The following is a 26,812-nucleotide window of genomic DNA, read 5'->3' on the forward strand; positions in this document are numbered from 1 at the left end:
TCACAATACTGGCAAAGCATCAGGGGAGAGGTAGTCCACAACATCTGGAGTGCAGAAGGTTTCCTGCCCTGCCCTAGGAAGCTGGAGCTACTAAAGCTAAATACGCAGGACATTTCATGCTGCCACAAGGTGTTTTTAAAGATCTGGATTGGTGACTTTGTCCCCAAAACACAGACAGCGTTTCTGACAGCCAGGAGGGCTGCACAGGTTTCACTTCCTGACTGCGCTGTGATTATCTGATGGGAACCTGCTTATCCAGTTCCTTCCTTGGTGTGACTTCAGTGTCTTGTGACCCAATGAACGTCACTGAGCGCCCCTCCCAGGGAAACTCTATAAAGCCAGCAGCTCTGCTGTGAGGGCAGGTTTACTGAATCCACAGCACTGCACAGGTAAGGCAAATATCTACTTATATGTTATTACCTGTCCGCAGGGGCCACCGCTAGGCATCAGTGGGCATCTTCCCTGCTTGTAACTTATTGTTTGGTGTTGGTATATGAATACTACCACCCCAAATACCAGTCCTGTTACTCTCCTCACACATCCACCACCCCAAATACCAGTCCTGTTACTCTCTCTTCCCCTCCCCCCAATCACACTGATATCACCCCAAACACCTGTAGTAGCCCTCTCATCACATACTTACCATCGTTTGTACTGGTCGTACCCCTCTAATAACACTGACACCTTCCCAAATACCCGTCTTTCCCAATCCAACCCTACTGACATCTCTCAAAATACCTGTACTACTACCTGTGACCTCTTACAGTGACCCCCCAATACCTGTTTTACCCCTGCAAGCACATACTGAGTGTTCAGGAGGAATTAAATCGGTCATAGCAGTTACTGCATTCTTTCATTTAATGAGTTAATTTTACATCATACTCTCACAGCGATCTCATTCTCCCCTATTCACACCTTCCTAACTTCTCAAGTCTGCGCACACCATCCTTATCTAAACCACCACATCCTGCAGACGTGGAGCCCAAAACTAGGGACTGATAGTGAAAACACAGGACTATTGGCCACCATGCTTCTGTCACAGCACTGCCCTGCTTTGTACGGTATTTAATTCTGACTCCACCTGGCCATCCCGCCATCTGCTACTGTACTCACCCACCCCAAATTCATATCATGTTACCCCTCTAGCCAGATCTCCTTTCCTTCATATTGATGTCCCTGCAACCCCAGCCTCCCCGTGTTACTGCGCTTAGAACTGTATTAACCCTTCCTACTCCATCCAATAACCATAACTACATCCCCTTTTCTACCTATGCATCACCCTTTCGCTCCACCATACCCACCTCTCTTTCCCCGCATTAAATTAATGTTTATTTTTCTCTGTTGATTTTTTTGCTACTGATTTTTAAAAAATTATTTTACACTTTTTGTATAAAATGCACATTTTACCCAAATCCGCTGTCTATTATCACTCCTTGATAGACATGGCCCTGTGCTGTGTAGTATGTCTGGCCTACACCTGCCTGTTGTGGCTGCTTGCTGACAATTCGGGGTGTAGGAGAGGCTCATTGTGGGTTATTGGACCGTACTAAGTACAGGGTGATACAGTCACACAATATTGATTTAAAGATTAACCACACGCATGTATTGATCTCATTGACACTGGCTTTCACAATAGACAAACATTGACGACTGACAGTCCGTGTTATCACATGGGTAATGATATATGTGACATGTTTATAGATACAAAGTACCTGTACATAGTTACAGACAGACACCTTTATTTTCCATCCAGGTTGACACAACATGTCTCTCTATCCATCTCTAGAGGATCTGAAAGTGGACAGGGCTATACAGGTGAGAAACCGTCTGTCTGTCTGTCTGTCTGTCTTCCTTTGTGTTATTTGGAAATCCGTCCCTCGTCAAACCAAGTCACGCTGTATTGATGATTCATAGAAAAATATTTATCAACTGTGATGAATCTGACGATTAATAGTGAGCTCTCACGAGAAAATTGATCACTCACCTTACTTTGTAAATCACTTACTCATCTTAAAGGAAAACTGTCACCTCAAAACTATTGTCTAATGTAATAATCCTTTTATCACGTTTTGAGGAAATTGATCAGAGACTTAATGTCTGTTTCCATTCAGTGTCTGACCCACGGTGTGTGTATATGGCTGAAGGATCCTGTCATACAATAAAAGGAGGGAGGAGTTTCTAATTTTTTTTTTAAACATACTTCATTAAAAATATATATTTCCTTTATAAACTTGATGAAAGAATTATTATAGTACATTATTATGCGGTAACAGTTGTCCTTTAACTAGTAAATTCCTCACTTGCATTAACCCTCTCATATAGTCCATCACACTCACCTCAACCTGTAATCTACATCCTCACTCACACTCACCTATTATCCTCACACTCACCTATTATCCTCACACTCACCTATTATACTCACACTCACCTCAACCTGTAATGGGCATCCTCACACTCACCTATTATCCTCACACTCACCTATTATACTCACACTCACCTCAACCTGTAATGGGCATCCTCACACTCACCTATTATCCTCACACTCACCTATTATCCTCACACTCACCTATTATACTCACACTCACCTCAACCTGTAATGGGCATCCTCACACTCACCTATTATCCTCACACTCACCTATTATCCTCACACTCACCTATTATACTCACACTCAACTCAACCTGTAATCTACATCCTCACACTCACCTATTATCCTCACACTCACACTCACCTATTATACTCACACTCACCTCAACCTGTATCCTACATCCTCACACTCACCTGTTATTATACTCACACTCACCTTACAACCTGTTAATGTACTCTCTCACATTCAGCTCACTCCTTGCACTTACACCTCACTGTCATCTGTGCACTCACTTCCTTTTTGTTTTTTAAATATATATTTTTAAATGTTCTCTCTCCTTCCTCATACCTTTACATTCATGACACACTATTTCCACACTCACTCATATCTACTCTCACACCCTCCTCACCTCTCACTTCCTGCTCTAAGTATCTAAACTTTTCTCTGCCTCTCTTTTACTCTTCCCCACTCACTATCTCCCACTCCCCTTCCCCACTCACTATCTATCTCCCATCCCCTTCCCCACTCACTATCTATATCCCATCCCCCTTCCCCACTCACTATCTATCTCCCATCCCCACTCCCCACTCACTATCTATCTCCCATCCCCACTCACTATCTCCCATCCCCTTCCCCACTCACTATCTATATCCCATCCCCCTTCCCCACTCACTATCTATCTCCCATCCCCACTCACTATCTCCCATCCCCCTTCCCCACTCATTCCCCACCTCCTTCCCCACTCACTATCTATCTCCCATCCCCCTTCCCCACTCACTATCTATCTCCCATCCCCCTTCCCCACTCACTATCTCCCACTCCCCTTCCCCACTCACTATCTATCTCCCATCCCCACTCACTATCTCCCATCCCCCTTCCCCACTCACTCCTCACCCCCTTCCCCACTCACTCCTCACCCCCTTCCCCACTCACTCCTCACCCCCTTCCCCACTCTCTCCTCACCCCCTTCCCCACTCTCTATCTATCTCCCATCCCCCTTCCCCACTCACTATCTCCCACTCCCATTCCCCACTCACTATCTATCTCCCATCCCCACTCACTATCTCCCATCCCCCTTCCCCACTCACTCCTCAACCCCTTCTCCACTCACTATCTATCTCCCATCCCCCTTCCCCACTCACTATCTATCTCCCATCCCCCTTCCCCACTCACTATCTATCTCCCATCCCCCTTCCCCACTCACTATCTATCTCCCATCCCCCTTCCCCACTCACTATCTATCTCCCATCCCCCTTCCCCACTCTATCTATCTCCCACCCCCCTTCCAACTCACTATCACCCAGGACAAAACGGATAACTTAGGAAAATTCTCCAGCATGACTATTGTGACCTAAAGTTTCTCCATAGTAAATAAGCCTCTTTTTCAATCCAAACCGATTTTCTCACTACGCTCTCCTAGTTTTTCCTTCCCTCCCAGCTCCTCTCCCTCCATTCTTCCAGTCTCCCAGCTCCTCTCCCTCCCTTCTTCCTGTCTCCCAGCTCCTCTCCCTCCATTATTCCTGTCTCCCAGCTCCTCTCCCTCCATTCTTCCTGTCTCCCAGCTCCTCTCCATCCATTCTTCCTATCTCCCAGCTTCTCTCACTCCATTCTTCCTATCTCCCAGCTCCTCTCCCTCCATTCTTCCTGTCTCCAAGCTCCTCTCCCTCCATTCCTCCTGTCTCCCAGCTCCTCTCCATCCATTCTTCCTGTCTCCCAGCTCCTCTCCCTCCATTATTCCTGTCTCCCAGCTCCTCTCCCTCCATTCTTCCTATCCCCCAGCTTCTCTCCATTCATTCTTCCTATCTCCCAGCTTCTCTCCATTCATTCTTCCTATCTCCCAGCTTCTCTCCATTCATTCTTCCTGTCTCCCAGCTCCTCTCCCTCCATTCTTCCTGTCTCCCAGCTCCTCTCCCTCCATTCTTCCTGTCTCCCAGCTCCTCTCCCTCCATTCTTCCTATCCCCCAGCTTCTCTCCATTCATTCTTCCTATCTCCCAGCTTCTCTCCATTCATTCTTCCTATCTCCCAGCTTCTCTCCATTCATTCTTCCTATCTCCCAGCTTCTCTCCATTCATTCTTCCTATCTCCCAGCTTCTCTCCATTCATTCTTCCTATCTCCCAGCTTCTCTCCATTCATTCTTCCTATCTCCCAGCTTCTCTCCATTCATTCTTCCTATCTCCCAGCTTCTCTCCATTCATTCTTCCTATCTCCCAGCTTCTCTCCATTCATTCTTCCTATCTCCCAGCTTCTCTCCCTCCCCCATCTTTCCACTCTTAGTCCCTTAGTTTGGAGCCAGATTTATTAGTTCTCTTTTAACTACGGTTTGTAATTTAGTGTTTTTGTCTTCCTCCCGCTTACTGGATCTGTTTCTCATTTCTATAAATTTATTTTTAGGCCCAGTCCAGCCAGGTTATCCCCAGACCCGCTCCGGCAGCCATCATGCCAGCAGCACAGCAACTTAATCCAGGTAAGAACAGTATACTGCTGAGCATGGGCCATAACTAAATCAATGGGCCTAGGTCCGTATAGGATCGCCCTCACTATTCACTGAGCCTACAGTGAGCTCACCACCATCTGATGCTTTAGACCTGTCGCTGCTACCAGGAACAATCTGGATCAGCACACAATAAGGGGTGCACTATTTCCACCAATAAATGGAGGCTTCACGTCAACACCAAAAGGCCGTAACAAAGATTTGTCTGACCTCTGATTTGTCAGTGGAAATATTGGCTCATTGATGTCCTCTTCCGTTATTACTGTGGGTCCAGTGGTGCCACCACAGGTTGGCTAGAATATTGTGGGACTTGTCTTTCTATAACAATTCTCCTGCTTTTATTATAATGTGAATGACCAGGAATCTGTCTTGGGAAATGCATTCCAGACAGCTGGACTCCCTAGGTATTATCCACCAGCATTCACTAAATTGTAATGAATTCAAAATTATTTTCAAATTTTAGGACAAAACAGCTATTTTAGTCTAACATTTTAGATTTATTTATTTATTTTTAATCTATTTGGAATTCCCTTAAATTAAGTCTTTAGTAAATAGCCTCTAATTAATTAATCGGTATGATATAGAATAACGACTGGCTCTTAGAGGCCCTACACGTCTTAGTGAATTTAATTTCCTTGGAACATGCCATGTTTGTGACAACCCATGTGATGCTCCGCCAGCCTTCTACGTGTGTAAATATCTGACTGTAAGTCCATGATTGATAACTCATGGGAAATGGTTACCAGAAACCCGTAGTGCTAAGTTTAGCCATTGCTGGAATGTATGTCTTAACTCTCGCTTGAGAAGAGTAGCGCCACCTGCTGGTAACTGGAGGGATTTTGACAGCTCAGTTTGTTGTAGTTTGAGGGTGTCCTTAGTAATCCCCACCGTCTTCTGGCCTTTGTAAATTTTTCTGACGGCTAATTAATCCATTGTAGATGTTTAACAATGAGGGGTTTAATTAGCAACCCAGATAAGCACATCCCGAACCTATTTTTACATTTACACCAGTCTTTACCATTATGGCCCGAGGAAAGTCAGATAGAACGGAAATGTCATCAGACTTTGTAATGACACCGTTTATACCGGCTGCTTATCGTTTCATTTAGAATAACCTTCTTGTTACATAATCTGTTAAGCGCTGTGTGTTTTGTTTTTCTGTTACACCCTTCACCAGTCCAGACCGCCAAACTAACAATATTATTTAATATTACAAGAAAAACGTATTGTGTTTACTGGAAGAAAAAACCCAAACATTTATTATATAAACAGTGACACTTAAAATGTCTGTGTGAGATAGTGGCGTTGTGTGAATTATTTCAATAGATGAAAGTTAATTTTCAATGTCCATTTAATATTAAAATTATAATTATGATGGGTTGTAGAAGCTGGTAGAAACACCAAACACACTTACAAACATTGACAGAGGCTTATTCACTTAATACACGATTATAGGGAATTAACCAAATTAAGGGTAAATTAAGCCCAAATGTAACGTGTGATGGTTAGAAAAATATTTTGTTTATTAATTTTTATTGGAAAACCTGTGTGTGTGTGGGGGGGCGCCTAACCCTAATAGTTTTAGGGTTACAGATTTATATTCCGATCACTATAGCGTTCCTTTAAATATTTCACCCAGCTTCTTATCTAAGATTTATACTACAATACATCAAACATTTCAATGGCCCTTTTTCAAGAGACTGTCACGAGTCATTAAACGTTCGCCTTTCTGTACGGTCAGTATGTTTCAGCAGGTGTTATGTATAAAGATGTGGGTCTTGAGAAGTCCCTATAGAGACCTGAAACATCAAAATATTTAGATTGTACCCATGTCAGCTTGTTTTCAATAAAGCAGTTATACTTGCTCTTCGAAAATCCCACGCGTGACCTCCTTCAGCAACATACGTATAATTAATGTCATATTCCACAGGCCTATACCCCAACCTGGCTGAACTCTCCAACTACATGGGTCTGTCTCTGACCGATGAGGAAATCCAGTTAAACATGTCTCTGATGCCATCTCAGGGTAATGTGAGTATACATTCGGCCATTTATTACTAGTCAAATTCATTCATTTTTTTCACCTGTGAAAACAAATGCAAGCTAACTTTGACTATTGACCTTCTAAAAATCAAGAATGATCCAAGTCTTTATTCTGATACTGTTATATTTTCCAATCGTTGCTGGGTCTCTGCTTTAGGAAGTAGTGACTGCTCAAGTTTTACTGTATCTCTAATCCTACCTCTATTTATCATGGCGATTCTGTTAATTCTTCGAATCCTTACTCAACAGGCAGTGGCAATCCCACAGAGCCAAGCAGGAGTGTTGGTGGCCCCAGTAACTGGAAACGATATCGGGCTCCGGCGTGCAGAGATCAAATTTGGGCTCAGGGAGGTGATTTTATGCAAAGATGAGAATGGAAAGGTGGGACTGAGACTACGCGCTGTGGACAAAGTGAGTACGAACTCGAGAGAGATGGAAAACGTGAGCAGTTTTGGGATATTTGCTAAATACAGATTTTTTATTTTGTTTGTTTGTTTCTGTAGGGAATCTTTGTACAGCTGGTCCAAGTAAATTCTCCAGCGTCCCTGGTTGGCCTCAGGTTCGGGGATCAGATTCTGCAAATTGATGGTGAAAACTGCGCTGGATGGACAAGTGACCGGGCGCACAAAGCTTTAAAAAGAGCTGGCCAGGACCGGATCAGTTTGGTAGTGCGAGACCGGTGAGTCACACACAGCATTCTGAGACAAAAAAAAAAAAAAACACAACAGAGTGACAACCAGGAGCTCCGGTTAGGAGTTTCCATTAGCTGTCCTGAGCAAAGCCCTACGGTAAAGGCCCAGCTCATTGGGAGAGAGCATCAGTTTGGAGGAGAGGGGTGCCAGGGCAAACATGGCACCATAACCACTGGTTATGATGCTTTAAGGGTTTCTTTTAACATTTATTTGCATACCATTTCGCTGGGAAATAATTGAAGCTCAATGCTGCATCATTTTTTTGGTGATTATTTTCAGCCTAATTCTCAATCATGTAGAAGTGTGTTTCTTCAGTCTGTGCCTCGATATAAGCAGGTGTTCCAAACCGGAAATATAGTTCACACGCATCAATAAAATTAGAACATTCAATATAAACTTGTATATTATGCAGTAAATATCACACAACTCATTATTTTATACACAGACCTTACCAGCGTACAGTAACCCTACAGAAAGACAGCCAGGGACACGTGGGATTTATTCAAAAGAAAGGACAGATCACAGCGCTGGTAAAAGATGGATCTGCTGCTAGGAACGGACTTCTAACCAATCACCACCTGTGCGAGATCAACGGGCAAAACGTCATTGGCCTCAAGGTGAGGATACGCTCACAAATCCATTTCTTGTACATGGTTTGTTTAACCCCTTAAGGACACATGACATGTCATGATTCCCTTTTATTCCAGAAGTTTTGTCCTTAAGGGGTTAAACTGGGATTTTCACATCAATACCTGGTTAACACAGACACAGCAATATGTGGTCACTGTCTTTTGAAACGTGTAGTGAATTCCAGCTTCGGCCTGAATTACAATATAAAGGGTTCAGACATCTTCCCGACTATGAGAAATGCGTTTACATTTTGCGAAGACCGTGATAGAGCTTTGGGATTCTTAACTAGGACTGATTTTGTAGTCTGAAACAAATTACTAAAACTCTATATAATCCTCTTTAATGTTGTGGAAGATTTGTAAACGATAATCTGTGATAAAGCATTATATCCCTGGAAGGTCTGATAGAAACGTAAAAGATATCTTTAATTAAAGGAGACGTAAGATTAACGTTTTCCCAGGTCATGTTTACATTAAAAAAAAAAAGGACCAATTCGTATTGCTTGTTAAAATGCTGGTGTTTCCATGTTGCAGGAGCGTCAGATCACTGAAGTCCTGTTAAACTGCGGGCAGACTGTAACTGTGACCGTCGTTCCCAGTCTGATCTACGAACACATCGTTAAAAAGTGAGTATTAATAAACGACAGGGTATTTAAGAAAACAGGAATGGTGGGTGTGTGCTGGAAGAGACGATAAATAGTATAAGTTACAAATGGTGTGGAGGGGTAACCCAGACTGTGATGATAGGAGATGTGAGTTGGAAGGAAAGATGCCAGTATTATAGATAAGTGAAGTTTGTGCTGCTAATTGTGGTGGATTGATATATAAGCTAATGGACATTGCATAATTGGCACTTCTGCTAGTGGTTGATCATAGGTCAGAATATGTAAGTGTTTTGTGCAATAGTTATACTGATGGGGGAAAGGGGAGGGGGTGATGTAAAACATGTAGGTAGAGAGTGAAGCACGTAGACCCATTTTAGTGAAATGAGGGGGCTGGTATTCATTAGGAATATGGTGTATAATGACATCAGTGAGATAATTAAGTAATTTATTAAGCAGTTACACCAGTGGGGAGGAGGTGAGGAGAGGGTAGTGAATAAACAAAGCAAGGAATGTAGAGAAGGGGTGAGCATAAGGTGTGGAGTGGGGGATGTAGTCTAGGACTCAGGGGTGATGGTGTTTGGTTTGTAATGGGTGTACAGTTGGGGACCCCAGTAGGCTTGCAGTTACAAAAGTATCTTGTTTGATTTTTACAGAATGTCCACAGGACTCATAAAGAATTCCATGGACCACTCTATCCCAGAGGTGTGAAGATCCTTCACAATGAGAATCCCTCTCTAATGCAAGTCTGGGATTGGACATTTTGGGGTGCTGGAACAATGCACATTCAGGATATCCCCTCACTTTTTCACTATGCACTTTGTGTTCATCGAGGAACAATATGGAGTCTTTTGAATGTATTCAGGTGGGACCAAGGTGGGTTTTAACCTACAGCAGCCAACCAGTTATTGATCACTACTGGAACTGGATGAAAACTAATTGTATACCCTGCAAGATTTCGGTTTGTGTTTAATATTTCCTTGTACTAGCAAAACAGTCTATTTTCTAATAAAGCTCAAAACATTCCATATTTGGTCATTAAGAGGTGACATGCTGGGGGACTGGAGACAGACAGTTTTCGCATATGGCTTCGGCCAGTTTATTACATTCAGCAGAACAGACATCAGACAATGAGCAGCAACATCAAAAATAGATCTCTCTAGAATTATTAGAAGTTACTGAATTCTAATATCGGATACATTGACGTGTCCGCAAAGCTTCGGCGGCTATCACTTATTCCCAAAAGTGACAGAAAAACGTAAAGTGGCACCGTGCGCTGGGGTCGTACACGTCACAAAACTTACGAGGGAATTAACAAAATCAGAAAAGTGCAAAGAATTAAAGGTCACGTACCAGGCAGGCTAGGGACGCAGGCCCAGCACATTGTGTAACTTATCTAAAGTCTTTTGAAATAAATATAAATACCCCAATATCAACATCCTGCAGCAAAAACAAAAAAACAAGCACTAAACACAGAGCACTGCAAGTGACCAGCACAGACACACACTGCAATCCCAGCAGGAAAGGGGTTAAATTATAAACAGGCTCAGCCAGTCATGGATTACTGGGGTCACGCAGTCAGCTGACGGAACAAGTAACCTCATGCGCCAGAGCAGTGTGCACTGCATAGCAGAGCAGTGTATAACGGTTAGTGTGCCCCACTGCCAGGCCAGCTGACACACAAAGTGTATTCGCGATGAGACCGTGACATGACCCAGCATTCACTCATTGCGCTCAACTCTTCAACATATATATAAAAAAACAAAAAAAACAAGCTCGCCTTGTACGGTATGGGAGTTAATTACACCGTGAAGTATTTACCTCGCCACAAAGTATATTCTAGGAGAAAGATCAGGATACATGGTAACAGAGGGGTAGGTTGGCATCGTACATACCCACTAGAAGGGCACAATATTTGTTTTATATGAAACCCGAGAGTGCAGCAGCCTCGTATATAAGATTGCCGCTTTTTGCGCCTGTGGCCATCATTCACCATTCTAAAAACCGGACTATATAATTATAGATTTTAGGCAAAATAGCTCAATTTGGAAATAAATTCAATTATTTTGATCTAAAATGTACAATTCCTTTGTCACTTTCTGGTTTTAGTGACTAAACTCCATGTTTACATAACACACAGACTAAATAAAGGAGGAATTGTTTACATACATGATCTATGATCCACACACTGAAATCATGTATACGCACGCCACAGTGAGCCAGAAGGAGGGAGCTATGTACACACAGTGGACACACCTTTATAACATTCTACCTGTCATTCCCTTCAACTTCACACTGTCCCTGCTGGCGGTATGTGCAGCTGGGAGGTGAACGGACTCAAAAGTAAAGGCAGGAGTTAATTATTTACATTAGTAACCATGACCATGTTCTACTCCAAATTAAAGCCCCTTATAATACAATGTGGGATACAGATGGACATCTCTAGGTTATGTACACCGCTCTAAGCTCTGTGTCAAAATGAAATTTCATTTAGAACAGGAGTGAGACAACAGGAGCCAGAATAAAGCTCGTCGTAAAGGGATACTAAGAAGGAATTAAAAATGGAGCCTAGAAGCATCAGGAGGGAAAATCGGGAATTAGAGACACAAGAGAGACTAGAACACACATATCCAGTGACAATATGTGGCACGTGTGTCTACAACACACAGTACTGGTCCACATACAACATACATGTGTATATTACATTCTGTGTTTTTACGTTTCTCATGACAAATACGTGTTAACATTGGCAAATACACAGTGTTCGCAAGAGCAGGTGTGATGATAATGCTTCTGTATGTAGAAGACATGCAGTCTCCGTGTGCATTAGCGGAACATGCTTTAGTACTGGCATGTGAAGACACCTAACTTCAAATATCACATATGTACCGACCGTTACACGTGGGCAGATGGGAAACATCCCTTCAACATGCGTGTTGCAGTACGCAGGATGGAGGACATGCTTTGCATGAGCACCAAACAGCACAAGTTCGATCTGTTCCACAGAATATAAAGCTGGTCACGTACAAACAAGCCATACACACAGTAATTAGGTTGGCTTTTTAAACACAAATCCTCCCACAAATTGAGGTTTGTCATGTGACCACAGGTAGCCCCTCCCAATAACAGACTAATACCCAATTTAACCCCAGTGCTGTAACCCCTTCTCTGCCAGGTCTGAGCCGAGTATGATAGAGCTGACCCTGAGTAGACCCTACCCCTTATCACCTCCCATCAAACCAAAACTGTTGCCCGAAGGCCATTTCTGAGCAGCGCAGACCAGGTCAATCACCCACAATATGCAAGTCTGACAGCAAGTGGGGGTTTAGGGCTGATTGTTGGAGGCACTGACTGGCCGGCAGCTGATCTTACGGATGGAGTGTAGAGCGACAGAGCAGCATCCACGCATCAGGGAGCTGATATTGTACACAGGCTGACCCTGGCGCCTCTGAGCACGGCACAGCCAAGCAACAGTGGGTACCACGGGAATCAAGACAGCCAGCAGGTCCACTACAAAGTGCCGGCTCCAGTAACTAAGGGGAGCATCTGGTTCCTCAGCAGCAGACTCCTCTATAGAGTTTCCATCTGTGACTAGTACCACGCAGCTGGTGTCAGCATCCAAGGGTTCTTGCTCTGTAGGGGTCCAAGCAGTCGGGCTACTGGCTGCATGAGACTGAAGAACCTTCTCTATAATTATATCAGATTCTGGGGTCACTAGAGCCTCGTCTGTCTGCACTGCACAGTCACTGACACTGCTGGCTTGCACCCCAGCTTCAACGCACATGGGAGGCTGCTGCTCTTTCAAGCAAATGGGAACCTCGCCAAGACAAAACTCTGTCCCAGAGGACACTGCACTGCTGTCATCAGGAGCTGCGTATCCACTGTCACCCATGTCCTGAGATTGGTGCTCACCTGCAGCAGGCTCACTCAGTTTGGTGTAAGTTGAACTGCGGGTGAGGGAGCGGGCTGGTGAGTCTCCTGCAGATTCTCCACCCTCTGCTCCACGCGGAGCTCCATTCTGTGCCAGCTCCATATTCTGCAGTAACGTCTCCAGCTTTCGGTTCTGTAAAGTGATGTCCGCAAAATATCTCTGGACTCCCAGGTCATTGTCACCCAGACGGCTTCTCACGCTCTCCATGACTTCTCGAAGCTGCTGGATCTCCCGTTGAGCAGCCTTCAACGCTAGCTGTGCCTCCACGCGGTGGCATTCCTCCTCAATCCAATCTTCCTGCATTCGGCTAAGCTGGGACCTCAGTTCATCCACTTCGGAGTCTCTGTACAAGAAAAATAGAAGAAGAGTACTCAATGAAAAAAAAAAAACAGACTCAGAAGATGGTCAACTATGTTGCAGCACCTGTTCATTTGCCAACATCATCGGCCAAGTAATGGCACAGCATCACAGTCTGATCATGGTTTTATATGAAGTTATCCAACATTTTAATTATGACTTTATGTACAATACCATAACAGACTGGATTGACATTATTACACAAGCCTGTTAAAGCCGTCCTGTGTTAAAAACAGTAAGATATCACTAGTAATTCCTACACAATAAATACATAGCTTATTCTAAGATCAGCTGAGCCGCCATATTTATTTTGGGCAGAGAATGGTCAGTAGTTCCATGACACATCATGGCAGAAACCAGATTTACTTTGGTTCCTAGCAATAAAATTATAATTTTTTTTTTATAACTCCCAAAGCAAGGTTCACGGCTCCTTGTACAGGTCATCCCCACTTTAAGAAACATTACACAGAAGATAAACTGCCAGGTGCCACTGTTGCCCCATCCCAAAACCTGTTGGTGTGATTGCAGAACACCTCACCTTTCATGCAGAGCATCTTGCATGTCCTTGAGCCGTGCCCGCAGGTGACGGATGCAGACCTCCTTCTGCTGAAGGGGGGTGAGATATTGTTCCGGGGTTGGAGGTTTGATTCCATGATTCTCGCTGCACAAACTGTACTTAGTGGTCCGTCTGTGGGAAATAACAGCCATTGTGAGTCAAAACTGTGGCATAAGACATCATAGGCATGAAAATAGTATTACACAGAGATTGGACCTGGATGGCCGATATATACCAGATCACATGGAGACAGCCTTGGTTGGCATCAGTGCAATGAAACAATGTGAGTGGGCATAGAATGGGAATCAATATCACATTACCAGGACACGGGGCCCATAGGGGCATGAATTCCACATTACATCGAATTACATGAATGTTGGAACTAAGTGGACACAGACATTGGATAGGAGTTGGAACGGATATCCAATTATATGGATATGGAGTATGATGGACATACACCATCTTTTGGATGTCACAAGTGGTCACATGCAAACAATGTCTATGTGAAGACAGAATGAGGACAGCTCATTCATACTAGATCTGCACAGGGGGGGATCTTATAGGTATAGGAGGATCTTTGGTGGGGAGAATTATAAGTGTCACAATATGAGTGTGATATCAACAAGCTGACGAACGTCTAAACAAATAGATCAGGATGACAGAGTAGAGTACATTGGTATGGGTGTCTGGTTACCGTGCAGATGGGCTGCTGTCACCTCCTTTGCAGGAACCGGAGTTACTGCTGCTGACCGACGACGTCCCATACATTTCCCTCATGGATACTGGTGGAGAGGCACGTCTGTAGAGGGAGGATGGTCAGTCAGAAAATTCTGCCAAATGACCTTAAACAGGCGGAGGAGAGAGCCAAGGCAGGGGGAGAACCGGGAACAGGAGCAAAAGCTGAAGCAGGATAGACGCAAGGCAGGGGACAAGAGAGGAAAGACTGGAGAAGCTGGAGAGAAGTAAGGGAGAAGCGTTCACCTCCGAGAGCCGACTGAGGACCTTCTGCCTCCAGGTACAGACATGGGAGCAGTGCAGCAAGGAGGCACCAGCGGACGGCACAGAGCACCCCCTAAATGCAAAGGGAGAGAGTTTCTGAATAAACAGATAAGTGACATGGTGGCATTTAAGGATCACAGCTGGTGACTGTAAAATGACTTGGCCAAATAATGACCACAGGTTAGCACGTGGTGGATACTCAATACAGTGTAACATACAATGTAGAGAGATGCCGTAGGCACCTAGACCCCTTTATCTCCATTAAATGATCTGGGTGCCAAGTCCCTGTGTTTACTCTGCAGGGTTTAAATGCCTCTAGTGGCTGTCACTGACCGGTGCATCTGCTCAAATAACCAATCAAAACTTGGCTATTTTTATCACACGTTCTCATGTGCACCAGCTTCCCAATGAAGATCTGAGCCATGAAAGCGAGACAGGTAAATTAAACGTATTTTTTCCTTGGGGAAGGGGAAGGTATCAAGATAGGTAACAGGGTATTATAGCAATACAGGTTTGCTTTCTTAATGCTATACGGCTCCTTTAAATACTATTGCCACCCAGGGATCTACAACAAGGTATGGCTTTAATAAATATATATGATCTACAGCAGAGTTACTTTATCATTTCTTTCTACAGCGACCCAGTTTATACATGTCAATATCACAAAATCCCATTCTCCACCTTTTAAGCAATAGTCAAAAGTTATTTTTTTACAAACACCTTCATTAGGCTGGTCCCAGTAACAGAGGGATCCCCACTGATCTACAGAAGGCAGTGTTGCTACAGTAACCAATTTATTGTGAGCCGTTTGGAACCTGATGGATAAGATGTGTCTTCTGACCAGGGGTTAGAACTCACAAGCAGTATCTATGATCCAACACTAGAGGGCGCTGGAGTTGCATCTTGCCATGTTGATCCATTTCCTTATTTGTTTCCAGGGAACGTTAATAACACCAAAAATACAGGTATCCCTGAGAGCATTATGACTAGTATGCTGCAGTGTGTGAATCAAATTCACCGTACAGAGCCATGTTTAATCAGAGCTTACTGGGAGGCAAAGTATCGTGCAACGAGGAGGAACATTCTATTGGTTTAACTTGGCGATTGCTCCACACTTTGCACCAAAGATTGCTCTTTACATTCAGCAAATATTTACTTTTGGATCATTGCTGTATAATTTACATTATTTTTGTCTGACGATCACTTATAGTAATAGGAACGCTACAAGCACCATACCCACTACGAGCACAACGCATCATTTATGGAGCCAGGAGCGCCCTGGTGCCCCCCTTACCCAATGAAAGTGGTCAAAATGTTTACAATCGGTTTGACCTCTTCCCACCTCCCACTAGGAGCACGTGTTAGGTCTCCTTAGCGTGCCAGCTCATTGGCGGGGAAAAATAGCGAATCACTTTTAGCCAATGAGATAAGCCCAGTACTGCAGGACTTAGCTCCAAGCAGTGGAAATTCCAGCAGTCAGACCAGAAGAAGAGACGCAGGAAGTCCTCCACAACCCAACGGTATAAACTGTAAAGTTCTCCGGAAAATGCGGTTTCAATTTCTTCCTGGAGAGCTGTTAGTGTAGATGTTTTTTTGCGATACACAACATCCTTTAGGGTCCCCCCGTAGGTAAAAGTCAAGAGGTGTTAAATCAGGAGAACATGCGGGGAACTCAACTGCTCCCTTTCGTTAAATAATTTATTATTATTTTATTTATTTTTTCAAATGATATTTAGGGTAAGATTTTTTAAGGAATTTTGCTTTGTGTTTAGCTGCTTGGCAATATATTACTAGTATAATAACTTTTTTATGTTTATATTTACTTTTTAAGATTGCGCTCTCCTGTTCATAATAGTTTGCTCCCTTTCGTTGTATTCAAGGTCCTTGCAAACTCTCACGTCTCGGTGCTGCATCTTAATTTTATTTTTTTGTATTCTCTTTGTTGTGCGAGCTATACATCTTGCTTGGATAGCCACAACAGCTAGGACAAGCACATCTGTAACATTTATAACATCAGTATGGCATTTGTAATTACTGCACATTTTTTAAGTGGTGATGGTCAAACATGAATTAAAACATCAGCTTGTAAATTTATGAGGCCTCAACAGATAAGACAAGCGCATCTGTAATATGTATAACGTCAGTATGGCATTTGTAATTACTGCACATTGTTTAATTGATACTAGTCAAACATAAAAGTAAAACATCAGCGTGTAAACTTATGAAAAAGATTTGGTTCCACATGGTCAGTGGTGTTATTGAGAGCAGTGGTACCTCGGTGAATGCTGTAGGTCCATATGAGAGGGCCTAGCATGTCGATAGTACGCTATTAATTACTGCTTTTACAAGGCCTACTCTATTGGGGCAGGGCAGGTGTTTCCCCGTGCTATTGGGGTGCAGGGAAACATCGTTGATTGGTCGTCAGAGGGGCCGGTAGGTAGAGTGTGTGGTAGGGGCTATGACATGGCCTAGACCAGGGATAGGCAACCTTTGGCACTCCAGATGTTGTGGACTACATCCCCCCATAATGCTCCAACAACTATAATGCTGGTAAAGTATCATGGGAGGTGTAGTCCAAAACATCTGGAGTGCCAAAGGTTGCCTATGCCTGGCCTAGACCAACGTAGGCAGTTAAAGAGGGACGTAGTGCCTGTGTGGCGTGTAATGCAACTCCTTGTCGTTAAACTAGAACATGCTGTGAGCAGTTTGGAGTTGGAGGGGTTTGGTTGGTATACTGGAGCCCGGTGTCTATAGTGGAAGCCCGTGGGCCCTCCAAACAAGAACAAAAACTAAATAGATAACAAAGACCTATTAAACTCGTTAAACAGGTTAGACTGGAGGTGGTGGTTCATGATGTTTTCTTCCCCTATGTGCCCCCTGATCCGGGATAAATGGGACAACATTGGCTGGGTCTCAAGCCGTAGTGGCTTGGGGGGTTGCAAGGCCCAGTTTCACCATTACAATGTCCATCTCTGCTATGTCCGTCACTCGGTGTTCAGTGTCCTGGTGCTGTATTATGAGAACGTGCACCAGTCCCCAGCGGTAGGTCACCCCTCTGGCCGCCAGTGACGTTGTCAGTGGATGAAGGGATTTCTGCCATTGCAGGGTAGTGCGAGATAGGTCTGAGTAAAATGTTATGTCCATGCCCTCAAAACTGTAGGGATTTTTTACTTTGATGGCACTCATGAGTGCTGCTTTGTCTTGCCCATTTTGGAGTTTGACCAGGAGGTCACCTGTAGTGGTGCTATAGAGTTGTGGTGGTTTGGGTAGGCGAAACATGCCATCTATCTGTATCCCCTTTGTTGGGCAAGTATCAGGGTTTTAGGGCTTCCGATCGTCGGAGAGCTGCGGGTATGCGACTGATCGTGTTGAGTGCTCGCTCCGCCCCCCCCCCCCCCCACTCCATCTTATTATAAGAAAAAAAAAATCTTTAACAGCTCTTGACTTTTACCTATGGAGTACCCTAAAGGGTGTAATTTATTGCAGAAAACCAGCTACACTGTCAGCATTTCAGGAAGAAATTGAATTGGCACGTGCAGCAATCCCACTGCAATCTGTGATCAACGTTACCCGAAGCATCAGTTCTCCGTACGAATAAGTGCCTGGATGCTAAGGGGAAGCACTTTGAGCACCTCTAGTAATTGTAGGGGTCAAAGGTACCATCCCTCGATGTCTGAATTAATTTAGTATTAAAATGTTTATACAGGTTTTTCTTTCTTTTTCTCTGAACTTTTTAGGCTAAAGCAGGTAAAAAACAAACAAAAACAAAAAGAAAAACCTTGAGTACGACACCTGCTCATACTGCTTTTTTTGTTCAAAATCTCCAATCTCCCAGATAGTTCCCCACAAATCCTTGTTTACAACATGAGCCCAATGGACCGCTTGCCAATGTTTAGTTATAATCTGTAATCACCAGCCCTGACCTTGTACCTGCACACAGCACGTAGCACACATCACCGGAGATCCAGCAAATGGAAAAATTAAAATAGAGTTTATTCCGTAAATGTGGACCGTGCACAACGGACACAGGAATCGGAAGTCTTAGGCCCAAGTAACTGATGTGGGAAGCGATGACTTGGTAAACGTACAGTTCTGCTATTTTCTTGTCAGTTCCCAGAATTCCCAGTCTAGCAATTAGTGAGCCCACTCTCACGGTGTAATTACTGATTCTAATTCTGATCTGTGCCAAGGAGTCAGGGCTGGTATAGTTAGAATACACACAGTTCTATGGAACTCAAGAACTATCTGATAACAAACATCACTCACCGAGACATATACAATCACTCACTTAGGGTAAAATGTGAGACAGGCACACAGAGATGTGCACTCACACTCACTTGAGTCTCAACATGAGCCAGGCGTGCGTACTCACACTCACTAGGGTATAAATAAGAGCCAAATTTCCTTCCACCCCCTTCCCTGGTTAAAACAAGATTCTGACTCGTACATTAGACTCATGGGTTAACTGCGAGCCGTGCTTCTCATCCGTTATACTAACAGAAGGCTAAAACAGTGAAACCCACATGGAGGTGGCGGGGGGGGAGGGCCTGGATCTGCACCACACACGCAAGTCCGGGCATCCTGCCAATCACTCATCTATGTGGTTGTCATGGTAACAACGATGATGCTTAATTAGGATTCCAAGCTGCCAAAGAATCTCACACTCGCCGTCCTCGGCAATCAGGATCAGAACACACGGGAGAGAGGGGCACAGAAACAGCAGCACTGGGGGAGACTGGCACACGAAAAAGCCCCTACCAATTAAAAACACAGGTCCCCCTATACTAGAAGATGAGGACACACTAAGACTGGCACACACTAAATTCTGCCAGCCATGATAGCACTCACTAAACCTCTGCCAGGGGGAATGGGCCGCAACATAGAGAGAGAATAAAGGCATCGTTCCCGCACACCATCACAGAGCTCCAAAGTCCAATCTAACCTTATATTGCAATATTACAGCTCCAGCACACCCTCTATAGTCTAGGAGTCCATATAAAGAACATGCACCGGCCTTGCAAGCAGCCATTTGTCTGATATATTGTTTCATTGCTGTCTGGGTGCTTCCCTTCCCACCATATTCCAGCAGCACCCTGCAAGGCCCCCGACACCCTTCATGTAATCATTCCACCTTGAGAACCAGCTGTTCAGCATCACAAGGAGAGGGGAGGCCCTGTGCAGATACCTACAAAGAGGTCCTTCATGGGCCCCCCATCCTGCTGTCACACAGGGCCCAGCGTGTGAAAGTACACAGTCAGTGACCTTCACAATCACAGCACGTAGCACAGAATCTGCAGACACCCACTGCCAGGATAACCGCACATACACACACAGACACAGGAGAGCACAGTGCAGAGACACACAAATCAATCAGCTTTATCACTCCACTCAAAGGTTATTCCGATATCACAACAGGATTGGTGAAATGCTGCAATGCCGAGCTCTAACACTAACAGAGTCATAAAACATTTGATTGCAAGCTCTGCTACACAAAAAGCAACAGGAGTGTGCAAACTGCAATCACTTTGCACTCTACAATGTATGAATACATAGGCTAATCAGAGCAGCCTCACACATGCTAACCCCTCACGTACACACAGGGGTCAGAGTACAAACAGGCCTGCAATGAGCGCTGTCTAGGAACACACAGGGGTGTACACAGTAATATAACGCCAGGTCTGTACACACCGTAATAGAATAGAACACCAGGTCTGTACACAGCAGAACCCAACTGGTCCACAGATGTTTGTTCAAATGCAAATTGCAAACTGCCTCCCATCACCTGAGTCTGTATGAAACATAGATTCTCCGTAATCTGCTCCAGCGCGCCCACTTAATCTCTTTAGTCTGCACCCCAGTAATCCCACCCCAATCTCCATAATCTGCCCATAGCACAACCTCCTCAATCTACCCGGACTCTCGAACCCCAATCTCTATAATCCCTCTATTATTCCATTATCTGTCCCAGCAAACCCATAATTCCATAATCTGCCCCAGCGCTTCCACCCCAATCTCTGAAATTTGCCCTCAGTGCTCTGTAATCTGCCCCAGCACACTTTCTATCTCCGTAATCTGCCCCAGTGCTCACACCCTCTCCATAATCTGCCCCAGTGCTCACACCCTCTCCATAATCTGCCCCAGTGCTCACACCCTCTCCATAATCTGCCCCAGTGCTCACACCCTCTCCATAATCTGCCCCAGTGCTCACACCCTCTCCATAATCTGCCCCAGTGCTCACACCCTCTCCATAATCTGCCCCAGTGCTCACACCCTCTCCATAATCTGCCCCAGTGCTCACACCCTCTCCATAATCTGCCCCAGTGCTCACACCCTCTCCATAATCTGCCCCAGTGCTCACACCCTCTCCATAATCTGCCCCAGTGCTCACACCCTCTCCATAATCTGCCCCAGTGCTCACACCCTCTCCATAATCTGCCCCAGTGCTCACACCCTCTCCATAATCTGCCCCAGTGCTCACACCCTCTCCATAATCTGCCCCAGTGCTCACACCCCCTCCATAATCTGCGCCAGTGCTCACACCCTCTCCATAATCTGTCCCAGTGCTCACACCCTCTCCATAATCTGTCCCAGTGCTCACACCCTTTATATCTCCATAATCTGCCCCAGTGCTCACACCCTCGCCATAATCTGCCCCAGTGCTCACACCCTCGCCATAATCTGCCCCAGTGCTCACACCCTCGCCATAATCTGCCCCAGTGCTCACACCCTCGCCATAATCTGCCCCAGTGCTCACACCCTCGCCATAATCTGCCCCAGTGCTCACACCCTCGCCATAATCTGCCCCAGTGCTCACACCCTCGCCATAATCTGCCCCAGTGCTCACACCCTCGCCATAATCTGCCCCAGTGCTCACACCCTCGCCATAATCTGCCCCAGTGCTCACACCCTCGCCATAATCTGCCCCAGTGCTCACACCCCCTCCATAATCTGCCCCAGTGCTCACACCCCCTCCATAATCTGCCCCAGTGCTCACACCCCCTCCATAATCTGCCCCAGTGCTCACACCCCCTCCATAATCTGCCCCAGTGCTCACACCCCCTCCATAATCTGCCCCAGTGCTCACACCCTCTCCATAATCTGCCCCAGTGCTCACACCCTCTCCATAATCTGCCCCAGTGCTCACACCCTCTCCATAATCTGCCCCAGTGCTCACACCCTTTCCATAATCTGCCCCAGTGCTCACACCCTTTCTATTTCCATAATCTGCCCCAGTGCTCACAGCATCTCCATAATCCGCCCAGTACTCACACTCCATCTCTCCAGCCCCATCACGGGGGGCGGCTCCCGGTTGGGTACTTATGGTACTAGGTAGGTGTCTATAGCATCCCATATCCCCCAGGAGCACGCTGCACGCCCAATGTTACCCGTACCCCCCCCCACCCCATGCTGCCCCAGCCGGGCGCTGTCACCTGCGGGGCTCTGCATGATGTTGCTGCAGCTCCGGCCGGCGGAGGAGGAGGAATGCTGCCAGCTGGGAGAGGAGGGAGGGGGACACACTGCGTCACAGCCTCTGTCTTAAAGGCCCAGCACCGCCTGAACTGGGAATATACCAATAATAATAATAATAATAATAATAATAATATACACTGCGCATACAGCCTTAACTGGGAATATACCAATAATAATATACACTGAGTATACAGCCTGAACTGGGAATATACCAATCATCATCATCATCATAATAATAATAATAATATTATACACTGAGTATACAGCCTGAACTGGGAATATACCAATAATAATAATAATAATAATAATAATAATAATATGCACTGAGTATACAGCCTAAACGGGGAATATACCAATAATAATAATAATAATAATAATATACACTGAATATACAGCCTAAACGAGGAATATACCAATAATAATAATAATAATAATAATATGCACTGAATATACAGCCTAAACGAGGAATATACCAATAATAATAATAATAATAATAATAATAATATACACTGAGTATACAGCCTGAACTGGGAATATACCAATAATAATAATAATAATAATAATAATATACACTGAGTATACAGCCTAAACGGGGAATATACCAATAATAATAATAATAATATACACTGAGTATACAGCCTGAACTGGGAATATACCAATAATAATATACACTGAATATACAGCCTAAACGAGGAATATACCAATAATAATAATAATAATAATATACACTGAGTATACAGCCTAAACGAGGAATATACCAATAATAATAATAATAATAATAATAATATACACTGAGTATACAGCCTAAACGGGGAATATACCAATAATAATAATAATAATAATAATAATAATAATAATATACATTGAGTATACAGCCTGAACTGGGAATATACCAATAATAATAATAATAATAATAATAATAATAATATACACTGAGTATACAGCCTAAACTGGGAATATACCAATAATAATAATAATAATAATAATAATAATAATAATAAACACTGAATATACAGCCTAAACGGGGAATATACCAATAATAATAATAATAATAATAATAATAATAATAATAATAATATACATTGAATATACAGCCTAAACGGGGAATATACCAATAATAATAATATACACTGAGTATACAGCCTTAACTGGGAATATACCAATAATAATAATAATAATAATATGTAATAATAATAATAATATACACTGAGACTATACCAATAATAATAATATACACTGAGTATACAGCCTGATCTGGGAATATACCAAATGGGAAATAATATCCATCTGTATTCCAAATTGTAGTTTATTAAAATCCAGATTGCAAAATTGAAGCTAAAATAGCCACGGTGTGACAGTAGCATCGTTGGTGACTTTTTCCACAACTATTTTGGCCTACATTTTACTATTTACATTTCAATTTGCTAGAGTTTGGAGTATAGTGAATAACCACAATTGAAATCAGGTTAAACTCCCAACAATTCACACTCAATAACAGTGTAAAGGGTTGTTGGTTCATGTTGCGCTCTTCTCTGGCACAAAATAGCAAAGTAAAATATTTCTATAAATTAAGCTACCGTTCCATTTATTCCCCTGTATATAGGGTATTACTTACCATTTCTGGCTCTGACTGCACTTCCTATTTATATACCGTAGTTCTCAGTAGTCTGAATTCAGACCAGATTTGCAAAATTCGATGAAAGGAACAGTCAAAGAACCATTACCACTACAGGCTTCTGTAGTGGTTATTGTGCCAGGAGTTCCCTGGCTGGCACCCTCCCAGTGTAAGTAGTCAAACTCTTCGAGAATGGCACCCTCGGCACCTCCTGCTGTGGAGCTTCTAATAGATTTCTTGAGATAAGGCTGTTAATGCACCCCAAATGCAACTTTTTGACTTACCTGTAGTGGTGTGCTTGCACCAGGCCTCGGACATCTCAAGTGTAGAAGCATGTAAATTGTTAATTACTCTGCAGATTGTGCACCTATGATTTTTGTAGATGATGACCTGATATTTATGTTGCCAGACAATTATTTTAGCTCCATACATTGGCTTTACACTGGTTCCATGAAAACCAATCAAAAAAGTAATTATTAAAATAGGTGTTGTACTCAGCAGAAATAAACCATTAAAACATTTACTGGGGTTACACACACACACTCCAGACTTTCTTGGCTGAAGATGCTTGCTCTAAGTATTCCCACTTGGGACAACAATGATTTGTGGTGTGTGAACCACCAATCATCACAAGTCCTTGTATTCATTTATTAATGGGAGATTTTAGTTGATCCTTTGTTTTAATGAAATGTCAATGGTTGAAAAAGCCACATGTAAATATTAGGCCTGTCTACTTTTCATAAAACAACCATAAAGACTTTGGATATTAAACCAGTAGTGAGGAACGCCATGCCAATGATTGCAGGTCTGCGATCAGGAGCGAGCTTCTTGTTAAAGTGGAACATTGGAGATCATTTATAGGTTAAAAACATAGAGTCTTGCAAAGGTGAGCAGCCACAGTAAGAATGGAAGTGGGGGGACATTGCAAGGCACCGCTGGAAGAGAGTTCTGCCCCATCCTTTAGTGACAAGACCCTCTGTAACATGTATCAGAGCTAGGTCAGGGGGTGATCTATTCCAGGGCATTGGTGGTATTAAGAGTGCTTCCTCGGGTTGGCCTGAGCTGTACCGGCTTGCTGTGATTGGTACATGGGGAAGACCTGCACAGGATGCCAGGTACATTTTCTTTTTTTGTCAATCTTATTTTTATTAAAGGCCTATAGTATGGGATACAAAAGAGAAATCGGAGGAAACGTTTAAGCGATTTACAATATAGGGTTGGTACAACAATACGCTAAGTTAGAGTACATTTCCAGATTTTCAGTGCCTCATTTTTTTATATATATTGTAGTTAAACTCCAGTTTGAAAATACAAGCTAAGGATCAAAAGATCCGGATTGGTAACTCGCTAAGTCATGTTAGTCAGGCGTCTGGTGACACATGGGTGAGAAAAACATTGGTTTCACAATAGACGTTAACACAACAGTACATCACCCAAGAATGTTAATTTTTACGTTAAACATAAGCTAAGCCATTGCTTATAAGTATCCCATATGCTGTATTATGCTTTTCTAGGCTTTAATCGTGTGCGTCAGGGTTGGCTACAAGTGTGGATAGCAGTGATTAACAGGAAACAAGCATGGCCTAGTGATGGGGTTCATACATCAGAAATACAGTGTAGTACATGCTTAAATTGTTAACACCTTAGGTGATTGAAGGGTAGGAGACCATAGGTAGTGTGTAGAAACAAGAAAAAAAAATATATATCATGGTGTGCATCATTATTTATCGGCATATGTAGCTTAATTTGTGGTGTCTAGAGTGAGACAGTCCTCTCGGCCTGTCAGGCCACTGTGGAAAGTCCAGGATTAACCAATGCCCTGGGCTGGTGGAGCGTAGAAGTTGGCATGAAGTGCAGCTATCCAACCTATGCCCAGTGCAGGAGTGTGCCTCTTGCTGTTGGTGTTGGCCTCAGGGAAAACGCTGGTACACGCTGGTGGGCTGTGTAGGGCCTCTGCTGTGCAGGTGCGGGAAGAGGCGATCCTCCAGCCCCAGGCTGGTGAGCAGGCCTGCATCACTGAGCCACAAACCCGGTGACTTCCAGAGTCCGAGTTTCCTCCTCTTGTGGGAGTGCTGGGGGGTCTGGTGGTATGCTGCCGTTTACGGCGCTGGGACCTCTGCTGCTGTGGAAGATGCTTACGGGCTTTAGCCCTGGTGGCCTTCAGCCCAGGTGGGCTACGTGGAGTAGGGGTGTTTGGCTGTGAAATCGCTGTGCCCGAGGACACCCTCCTTGCTCCCCGCTGCTTGTGCCCCACCTCACCGGCGCGTCTTGGTTTGTAAATCAATCTGGGCTGCCTGTATGCGCTGGTCCAGTTTCTCCCAGAACCGGAGGAAGATTTCCTCGAGGCGTTGCAGGGTGTCTGTGGCATTACTGTGACTGGGCATGTAGCTTAGAGGCAGGCTTCTAGTATGCGGTGAGTGTGCAGCCGCCATCTTGGATGTGCCACGAGGCAGGCGTTTGTAGTGCCGTGCTGGATGCTGATGCAAGTGGTTCTCTACCGCGGTTCTGTATGGTCCAGGATAACCCCCACTGGACCGAGGGGGGGGGGGGGGGGAGGTGTGTGTGCGAGGCTGCAGTCACTGTACCTGTGCCCGGAAAGCGGCCGTCTCTCCGTGGCTCAGTTCGCGTTAGGCCGCAAGCCTCGGCGTGTCAGTTTGGCTGTGCAGGAGTTCGGGGGAAGCACCCGTCGATGCAGCAGCCTCTCCTGGTTTCAGTCGTCGTGGGTTGCAGTTTGTCAGACACGAGTTGTGGGTAGAAGTCCCCGTTTTTTGTCCCCAGACGCGGGAGCTCTCGCTGGACACGTCTGGGCTGCTTGGCTCCGCCCCCCCGCCAGGTACATT

General features: G+C 44.4%; 2 protein-coding genes across 3 annotated transcripts; one reads left to right on the forward strand and one right to left on the reverse strand.

Annotated features, from left to right (window-relative positions):
* The first annotated feature begins 211 nt into the window (after positions 1–211).
* SDCBP2 (syndecan binding protein 2) lies at positions 212–10,070 on the forward strand. The gene is made up of 9 exons (XM_063459502.1): positions 212–389; positions 1,754–1,815; positions 4,979–5,051; positions 7,009–7,109; positions 7,371–7,532; positions 7,625–7,800; positions 8,259–8,430; positions 8,977–9,068; positions 9,701–10,070. Exons 2-9 carry the CDS (start codon positions 1,765–1,767, stop codon positions 9,753–9,755), a joined length of 882 nt encoding a protein of 293 aa, XP_063315572.1. The 5' UTR covers positions 212–389; positions 1,754–1,764; the 3' UTR covers positions 9,756–10,070.
* Positions 10,071–12,093: 2,023 nt separating this feature from the next.
* On the reverse strand, positions 12,094–22,376 carry SNPH (syntaphilin). 2 transcript variants are annotated; one of them, XM_063459501.1, is made up of 5 exons: positions 22,318–22,376; positions 14,870–14,960; positions 14,583–14,687; positions 13,871–14,020; positions 12,094–13,318 (listed from the first exon to the last, which is right to left on the reverse strand). In XM_063459501.1, the coding sequence occupies exons 1-5, from the start codon at positions 22,331–22,333 to the stop codon at positions 12,370–12,372; spliced, it is 1,311 nt and encodes a 436-aa protein (XP_063315571.1). In that variant the 5' UTR covers positions 22,334–22,376; the 3' UTR covers positions 12,094–12,369. The 2 variants fall into 2 exon arrangements, with proteins under 2 accessions (XP_063315571.1, XP_063315570.1); XM_063459500.1 differs by lacking the exon at positions 22,318–22,376 and adding an exon at positions 22,157–22,284.
* Positions 22,377–26,812: the final 4,436 nt, after the last annotated feature.

This window comes from Pelobates fuscus, chromosome 6 (assembly GCF_036172605.1).
Source record: "Pelobates fuscus isolate aPelFus1 chromosome 6, aPelFus1.pri, whole genome shotgun sequence".
In the NCBI taxonomy this organism is placed as follows: Eukaryota; Metazoa; Chordata; class Amphibia; order Anura; family Pelobatidae; genus Pelobates; species Pelobates fuscus.

What these genes read in the sequence shown, in the direction of transcription:
- SDCBP2 (XM_063459502.1), top strand. Translation starts at nt 1,765, where the DNA reads ATGTCTCTCTATCCATCTCTAGAGGATCTGAAAGTGGACAGGGCTATA. An exon ending in TGATGCCATCTCAGGGTAAT is followed by an intron (nt 7,110 to 7,370) that starts GTGAGTATACAT and finishes CTTACTCAACAG; the next exon opens with GCAGTGGCAATCCCACAGAG. An exon ending in TACGAACACATCGTTAAAAA is followed by an intron (nt 9,069 to 9,700) that starts GTGAGTATTAAT and finishes TGATTTTTACAG; the next exon opens with AATGTCCACAGGACTCATAA.
- SNPH (XM_063459500.1), bottom strand. Translation starts at nt 22,238, where the DNA reads ATGGGATGCTATAGACACCTACCTAGTACCATAAGTACCCAACCGGGA. An exon ending in TCCTCAGTCGGCTCTCGGAG is followed by an intron (nt 14,688 to 14,869) that starts GTGAACGCTTCT and finishes CTCCCTCTACAG; the next exon opens with ACGTGCCTCTCCACCAGTAT. An exon ending in CAAGATGCTCTGCATGAAAG is followed by an intron (nt 13,319 to 13,870) that starts GTGAGGTGTTCT and finishes TTTCTTGTACAG; the next exon opens with AGACTCCGAAGTGGATGAAC.